Source organism: Cibotium barometz, chromosome 13, assembly GCF_041138505.1.
Source record: "Cibotium barometz isolate CiBa-2024 chromosome 13, ASM4113850v1, whole genome shotgun sequence".
Taxonomy (NCBI): Eukaryota; Viridiplantae; Streptophyta; class Polypodiopsida; order Cyatheales; family Cibotiaceae; genus Cibotium; species Cibotium barometz.
The window spans coordinates 47,655,840-47,664,542 of record NC_141058.1 but is presented as its reverse complement, the minus strand read 5'-3'; the positions used below and the strand labels follow the sequence as shown (position 1 = coordinate 47,664,542).

General features: G+C 38.1%; 1 protein-coding gene across 1 annotated transcript; it reads left to right on the top strand.

Moving 5' to 3' along the window:
* The first annotated feature begins 1,564 nt into the window (after positions 1-1,564).
* LOC147632763 (uncharacterized) lies at positions 1,565-4,527 on the top strand. The gene is made up of 2 exons (XM_086806917.1): positions 1,565-1,973; positions 2,914-4,527. Exon 2 carries the CDS (start codon positions 2,956-2,958, stop codon positions 4,375-4,377), a length of 1,422 nt encoding a protein of 473 aa, XP_086663043.1. The 5' UTR covers positions 1,565-1,973; positions 2,914-2,955; the 3' UTR covers positions 4,378-4,527.
* The last annotated feature ends 4,176 nt before the right edge of the window (positions 4,528-8,703 follow it).

Sequence of the window (8,703 nt, the reverse complement as noted above, 5' to 3'; positions counted from 1 at the left end):
GCTGTATTAACCCCTTCATCTTCTCAAACTTTGAAATTCTTGTCACGTGACAATTTTCTTTCGTTATATTATATAAAGAGATAATACTATATATTATATAAATAATACTATGATTTTAAGTCTTATAAGTAGTCCATAGCTTTGAAAGTTGATTAATTACTCTCATAATTTCACAATAATACAATGTTTTTAAGTCATAATTATAAGTATTCCATAGCTTTGCGTGTTGATTAATTACTGTGGAAATATCACAATCCGCATGTTAAGCATACCATTATTATCGAGGGGGCATATACTCGTGGTATGATTACGTTGATGTAATTACCTTGATCATGTGAAAAAGTGATATATATAGTAATAGTGAGCTTTAATTCTTATGCAAAGCCATAGCTTAAAGAGTTAATTAATTACGTGTATTTAATCTTGTAATATATGTCACAATCGGTTGTGGCTTGCCATTACTAATTGGGTGATTTGGTCTCCATCTCATGCATGTTATTATCGAAAAAGAATAAATTGAGGCAATCCAAAGTTTGTTAATTGATTGAACATCCCAACGGTAGGGAAGTTCATGGGCAGTTAGTTAGGAGAGATATAGTAGCGGCAATGCTAAGGGACTACAGGTCTGTTGTTGTTAATGATCGTTTGTTTGTTGCTGTGCACAGGTAGGCCTCAAATAAAATATTACAAAAACAAATTCAATATAATATATTAAGAAAAACAAACATTATTTCATAACAATCGAACCACTATATTAACTAATATAATATATTAAGAATATATAGGGAATACAAACATTTTGATATTTCAGGCCATGGCTATGTATCAATTTATGGTTGTGCACGAATATAATATTAATATCATATTAGTTCGAGCTAAAATAGAAATATGTTGTGTTTTCCTCCCCCCACACACACAAAAAGAAAAAAGAAAAAAAAAAGAACAAAACATTTTAGAGCTATATAGTTCATTTACTCTTGAAAAAAAACCATTATATGAACAAACAAACATATTGCTTTTTGGAATATAAACAACTATGATGAATTATATATATATATAATTATATTTATTTAACATATGATGAATTATGTGTATATATATATATATATATATATACATAAATATATGTGTGTATACATATATATGTTTATTTATTAGAAACAAACACACATTTATATGTATACCCACATATGTATATATATATATATATATATATATATATTATAAATATATATATATATATTCATATATGTATGTGTGTATACATATAGAGATGTATTTACATATATATATACATATATATATATGTGTGTGTGCATATATATATATATATGTATGTATATGTGTACCTATATATTTATTTATAAATCATCATAGGTCATAAAATTTGCGTGCACATGACGCGGCCTGTCATGTCAAGTAGAGCAACATCACTCTACCCTCTCCTGTAGCATGCGTACTTAGCTTTTCAACGGTTTGTCTTCATTGTTAATTTTTGTAATTTAATGCCAAAGATTTGGGTCGTTTAAGACCATTGATTACTAATTAGTAGGGAGCTTGTGGACTTCTTCTTATTATAAAGCCTTGCCCTTGCTATCCCTTCTCTTCAACAGTGCCAGAAATTTTTTTAAAAAAAATAGATTTGATCTCTGTTGCTCATTAGAAACTAAAAATTCAATCATCTCGCCCACTTCCTTTTTCTCGCTTTCTTTGATCTTTATCTTATCCTTAGCTTACCTTAGGTTGCATAATATTGAGGGCCAGATTCTAGCACTAAAGTTTGCAATCAAGCTCAGACAATAATTAATGCTATAGTATTTACATATGGTTTGCTTGTTGTGATTAGAATAAAATTAAAGCCGAGTTTGCATCTGTAATTATTTAATGCTGTGATTCATTTTCTTGAGACCATAGAAGACTCGGTGTATTGGAGCTTGCTTGGACGTTCTATCTCCGGCCTCCTGCTCTTCAAGGTAGAATTCATCTTTGTAGAAGAAAAAAGCTGTTTTTTAAAAGAATTGTTCTAATTAATTAACTAACGTTAATCAAACTCAACAATAAAGGTTTAATTGCAAGTAGGTTATGATGATCAGCAAGGAGCTCTCGTTCCATTTACCACCTTGATTATAGTAGATTAGGGGAGTTTGCAGGGATTTTTGTCTCTCCGGTGGATATTTTGTTATAATTTTCTGGTTATTAGATTTAATTACTACTTTTGTTTACGCCTGACCAAGCAAAAATAGAAGCAAGACGTGCAGGAGAGCACTTAATTGTGAATTAAAATAGAGCTTAAAATCTTAATTAAGCGCCCCCACAGCTAGATCCGACCTTTACATTACATCTTCTACAGTAATTCTTCATTTCTTAATTTGTGAGTATATAGGCCTTTGCACGAATTTAAAATTGACTTCCTCTTTCCATTACTGTAAAAAATCGACTTAATTTCTTCAAGCTATTGATCTTGAAAGAGTTTGTTTGGATTCATGGTGCCAAATTAAAAATTGAGTCAGTAGGTGGTGCAGCAGCTGAGGGGTTTATTTTCTTAATTCTCAAATAATATTGTGATTTATTTTGCGGAAAATTGAGTGGAGGTGCAGGTAGAATTGTAGTAATTTTCCATCTTTTCTTTTCTTGTATGGAAATATAATTTATATGGACAAATTTTCCCAATTTAAAAAAAAGCTGATTTCTTTCTCCTGCAAAATCAAGTACTGAATATTATGGGTGGTGGAATTAGGGGGTAAATTGGATTAAGTCTCTCTCTTTTTTTCTTTTTTTTTTTCCCCACCAATTTTGATTTAATGATTGAAAATGGAGGGCTCATAAATTGGATTTATAATATATGGAGTCTCTTTTTTTTTCTTTTTCAAATTTGATTTAAAATTGAGCTGGATTTTATGTGTGAAAATGCAGGGAACAGTAAGGAAAGGAGGAGGAGGCGGCGGTGGTGGTGAGATGACGAAGGTGGCGGAGAGGAGGGTGGCGGCGGATCACGGGACGTACCGAGTGCTGCATTCGATGCTGAGAGGGGAGTACACGGAGGAGAGTAATGGGGCGAGGACGATAAGGCAGAGCGGCGGCAAGGACAGGCACAGCAAGGTCTTCACGTCAAGGGGGCCGCGGGACAGAAGAGTTCGCCTCTCCGTCGCCACCGCCATCCGCTTCTACGACCTCCAAGACAGGCTGGGCTTCGACCAACCCAGCAAAGCAGTCGAGTGGCTCCTCCTCCACTCCCAACCTGCCATCCAAACGCTCCCCCAGCTTGGCCTCCACCACCTCCATCACCCCCATACTGCGCCACCACCCCCCCCTAATCCTTCCCCTAATACGCCCCTTGATCATCCATTAACCACCAACCTTGCTCAATTACACTCTCATTTCGATGGCGCTCAATGCCAACCTCTGCACCATGACTATACTAATATCATCAAAGCCCATGCAATACAAGATTGTCCAGGCCATACCCATCATCATATTCACCATGCCATCATTACTAAGTTCCCTAATTACCCCACCACTAATCCCATCATTAACCACACACCTTGCCCTAACCCCCATCCTAATCCTCCACAAACCTCCCTCGAGGATGACCCCCAATACTCTACCTATAGTAGTGCTAGCTCGGATGCCAGACTCTCTTCCTCTCCACCTGCAGATCCAACTGCTAATTTCCAACACAACACGAGTCACAGAACACAAAGCCCTACAGCTGCTCATCATCATCAATTCTCCATTAGTGATTTGCAAGATGATTACACTTGCTCTTCCAACTTAACCTCTCAACCCTACTTGTCTGCAGAAAGATTAACCATATTTAATGAAGCCCCTATGAATTATTGCTCCACAAATATTGATTACAATGGCAACAGCATCAACACTAATATCCCTAGGGATAATTGGCTACCTTCCCAAGATCAGCTGAATGCACACAACACCCATCTTCAATTCCCCAACAATGCCACACAATTATACAAACCCGCTTTTGCTAACCACGGCCATGATCAAGATAATACAAGATTAGCCAGCTTTAATGCGCCTAATCTAGCAAGCAGCTCAATAATCCCCCAAAATGTAATTCACTCCCTTGCGCAATCAAGCGACATGCTAACTCCACAACAGCTTGATGAGCTTGGTTATGAAGTTCCCTCTCCAAGCGAATCAACTTCCATTAAAGCTAGCTGCGAGGGTATAATGCAAGCTTCAACAAATACTACTACTACTAGTTATGGCCAGACTGCAGGTGCAGGTTATCGTGTGATGAGTAGTGATTCTGCAAGTGCTACTAAGAAAGTGATGGAAGGCAATGCAGTATTTTCTAGTTCTGATCTCATGACTGAATTTTTGACAAGGGTAGGCAGGCAAAATTTCACACATTAACTACTGAGGAGTGCACCACTAGCTTGTTGTGAGCTTCATGCTGCATCAAGTAAGTGTTTGTTCACTAAACTCCAATTAACAAAGATTTGCCCCTTTATTTATTATTGTTAACCTAATTAATTATAATTTCAAAATGCACCTCTTCAACTTCGCATGACACGCTATATAATATATATCTTATCAAGAAGATGGCTTTTTTAAACTATGAGTAAGATTAGACTATATTAATAATCTGATGGTTTTTTTAAACTATGAGTAAGATTAGATGGTTTTTAAACTATGAGTAAGATGGTTTTTAAACTATGAGCAAGATTACACTACATTAATAAGAGAGATTTTGATATTTGATGGATTGCCTTAATGGGATTGATCATTGTATGCCTTAGAATTTAGATCCACTTAATAAGACAAGTAGTGATTCTCAACACCTCTAGAAGTGGATACTCCTTCAAATAGGGTAATTGGGTGTTCTATTGGCTATGAACATTCAAATAAAAAAAATATAATCATTGTCAATGTCTCTTCATATGATTTTCAGTACTATTTTTTTTCTTGTTTATGTCTTTGAGTGAAGTTAATAGCAAAATTTCTATTTGTTTTAAGTCTTTGAGTCAAGTTAGTGTGGTGATATCTAGTGGTACGAGGGCACTAATTATATGAAAACCTCATCTATCTTGTGCAATTAAGGGGTGTATTTAGCATTGCTTGCACATTATTGAATCTTTTGCAAGAGAGAGTAAGCTGAACATTCAAAGTACACGTGAAATCTTTCATCAAGTCCATGCCATTAGAGCTATACTCAAAGCCACATGATTCTATGTACAGTCGTGTTGTCTCGAATCTCATCAATAGTGGGAGCACGGGCATAATATTTAGTCTACTTTTTTTCCAAATAATACACTTGTTAATTTATAAAAATATGACTTTTATTTTAGGATTAGAAATAAAGTAAGGATGATCATTTTACTTACAAATCGCATGATGAAGGTGCATTTACCACTCTTGCTGAGGCATAGGTGACAATATACCTCCTTTGTCAGTAATTAATGCTTTGAGGTGTCCATTTGTATGTGGACTCATGTTCTTAGGATTTCCTTTATTCTATGCATGTATCTAGGAGATGCTCTCCAATATTCTAGGGAAGCATAATTCTATTTCTATTCTAGCATGCAACATGACTTGCAACATTCACTTCTATTTAACGTGACTCCACTTTGTATAAAGAGCTACTCGTTCTCTCATTTGAATATATGCTTAACAAGCAAGTTGTTGCTCACGTCAAGAGCTCTCTCTCTCTCTCTCTCTCTCTCTCTCTCTCTCTCTCTCTCTCTCTCTCTCTCTCTCTCTCTCTTTTTTTCTGTTTGTCTACTCTCCTCATTCTTCTCACCATCTCTACTCTAATCAAAGTTCTCACATGGTATCAGAGCATTGAGAACTCCATAGCCATCCATAAGCCTTCTTCATCTTGAGGTCTCATACCTTAGCTTTAATCTCTACTACCTTCAAGCTCCTTCTCCTCCAATCAAGGAATCATGGAGGTAGTCTCTTCTTCTGCTACAACAACCAAGCCAAGGTTGTTCTCTATAGACAAGCTCAATTGCAACAATTACTTAGTATGGAAGCTAAGAATGAAGCTATATCTCAAGAAACTTCAATTATGGAAGTACATCAAGGCTGACGGCAAACCGAATCTCTCAAGCTTTAGAAGCAACAAGACATCACGACGTAGATGGAGATCATTCTTCACTGCAAAGATCGACGAGTGAAAATGGTGAGAAGCTTAAAGTCCTCACAAGAAATATGGCGATTCTTCAAAGATTGCTATCTACATGCTGACTCGATTTATCAAGTGTCTTTAGTGAAGAGACTTGTGAACTTCAATATGGTCAAGTAACCACCAAGTTCTTGGACTCTTGGCAGGGTCTTCTAGATGAAACCCTTCTCTCTGGTCTTGAAACCCCAGAGACTCTTCAATCAATGTTCTTGCTGGTGGCAGCCTTACCATCAACATGGAGGCCATTCATTGCAACCCATGCTTCAACAACGGAGCTCAAGATTCAAAGCTTAGTGGCAAAGATTCAACAAGAGGAGGCCTTAAGGGATCAAACATCCCACTCCAACATCAAAACAATGGCTCTAGCCACTTCTATTATCAATGCTCATAAGCATGGTCATCATAAAAGTGGTTTTCACCACTTACAATTGCATCATCACTTCAACCCTAAGGGGGAAACCCACAAGCATTCTCATGCTAGAAATACCCCTTACTCCAATGTTCAATGCACATATTGCCACCGTCATGGGCATGAAGAGAAGGACTGCCACACAAAGCAACGAGCACTCTCCAACAACAACAACAATCACAACAACAAGAGGCTGTCTCCTCTAAATTTCTTTGATCCGACCATAAGAGTTGAGGCATCCATGAAAATGCTTGAAGAGATGGAGGAACAAACCAAGGCAATCCAAAAGGATATTAAAGCTGTCCAAGATTGGCAAAAGCATTATGCTGACACCAAGAGGTCTGAAAGGATCTTCAAGGAAGGAGACAGAGTTCTTCTACGAGTGCGACCCAAACGAAGTTCTCTATCACTTGGAAAATATAAGAAACTTAGCCCTAGGTATTGTGGTCCCTATACAGTTAACAAGTGTCTAGGTAAAAGTGCCCATAAACTCCAACTCCCAGCCCATATCAAAGTCCACAATGTATTTCATGTAAGTTTGTTAAAACCATATGTACCCAGTCTCGATCATATTCTTGATGATGAACAAGTTGTAATCCCTACTCAAGGAGTCCTTGAATTACAGCCCAGTAGCATCATAGATTCTAGGGAAAGGCAACTCCGAAATAGAACTCTTGTAGAACATCTAGTACAGTGGAAAGATTACCCTAAAGAGGATGCAACTTGGGAAGATGAAGCTACACTCTTAAAGGATTATCCCCAATTCATGACGAGATGAGGTCATCTCGATTTTATTAAGGGGGGAAGAATGTAACATACCCATCTTCACTAATAAAGAAATGTTCATGTAATAGATAAATTTATGAATTTTTATGGTATAAAAATCAATGATTTTATTATTTGAGTCATTTCTACTTAGAATCTTTAAATTTTGAGCCCAAATTTGGAATCTGCGTGCAATTTTACCCTAATATAGGATTTTACAGCATCCAAAACGGACACCGCATCAAGCTTATATGCAAATTTCAGTCATTTTAATTAAAAAGCGACGACCTTTAAACCTTAATAAATGCACGATCGCGCGTCCAATTGACAAACGGTCTGAACCCAAACGACCAGGAGAACCTTCCGGACAAAAAAAAAAATTTCGTCCCCCGGGACGATCCAGCACGCAAATCGAGGCGGGGGCCCCAAATTTGGGGACCTCGTCCCAAAATTTGGACCGTGCACACTTACCAGGGTGCCCGTACGATGGCCGCACAAGAACCAAAGGACGGCCGCCCACATGTACCCCTACGTGGACACCCATGCTCCCCCAGACCAGATAAGGTACATGCATACCACTCCTTTCCCTGATAACCGACAACGTACCTTTTTCCTAGACCCATGTAGGCCACTGATCCATAGCCTTTGATGGTACACCGTCCTTTCGTCCTTGCTTTGCGCAGCACCCATACCCATACCCCATAGCTATATAAACCCCCGGGGTGCTCCACAGGCAACAACATGCATTTTTGTGCAACGTATGCCCTGTTGTACCGATGTCTGTCCCTGTATACTGTACTTGCTGTAGTACAGCCACCCCTCTCACACCCCCTCATTTGCCTCTTTTCAGATAAGGCAATTTTCCTCCATCCCCCTCTTGCTAGGAGGTAGTGTCCTTAACTCTTCTCCCCCCCCCCCTCCCCCCCGCCCCCATGTGAAGAGACTTACAACAGCCCTCAGCCCTTCTCCCCTTTAGCAAAATGTTTTTGTCTTAAGGACATCTTACAATCCCCCCCATTTGCGTAGACTTTAATAAGAAGTTTTTGCCTTAAGAAAGGGTTCATGCGCTATAGTCTTTTGCTCATACGGTGAGCAAACGATCTCAGAATTGAGATCCAACTGAAGCATTTCGATCGCGACAGCGAGCCCTACAAGACGACGTCCAAGATGGCTCCATCTCGGAAACGTCAAAATATTACCTCGAGAGGAGCACGCAACAACGAGATTAGGGAAGATCCTCCCGATGCGGCTCCAACCCTTCCTTTTCAAGCTCCTCTGTAACATACCCATCTTCACTAATAAAGAAATGTTCATGTAATAGATAAATTTATGAGTTTTTATGGTATACAATTAATAATTTTGTTATTTGAGTCATTTC

Bases quoted from the DNA above. Each gene is read 5' to 3' on its own strand.
- LOC147632763 (XM_086806917.1), top strand. From the start codon at position 2,956: ATGACGAAGGTGGCGGAGAGGAGGGTGGCGGCGGATCACGGGACGTAC.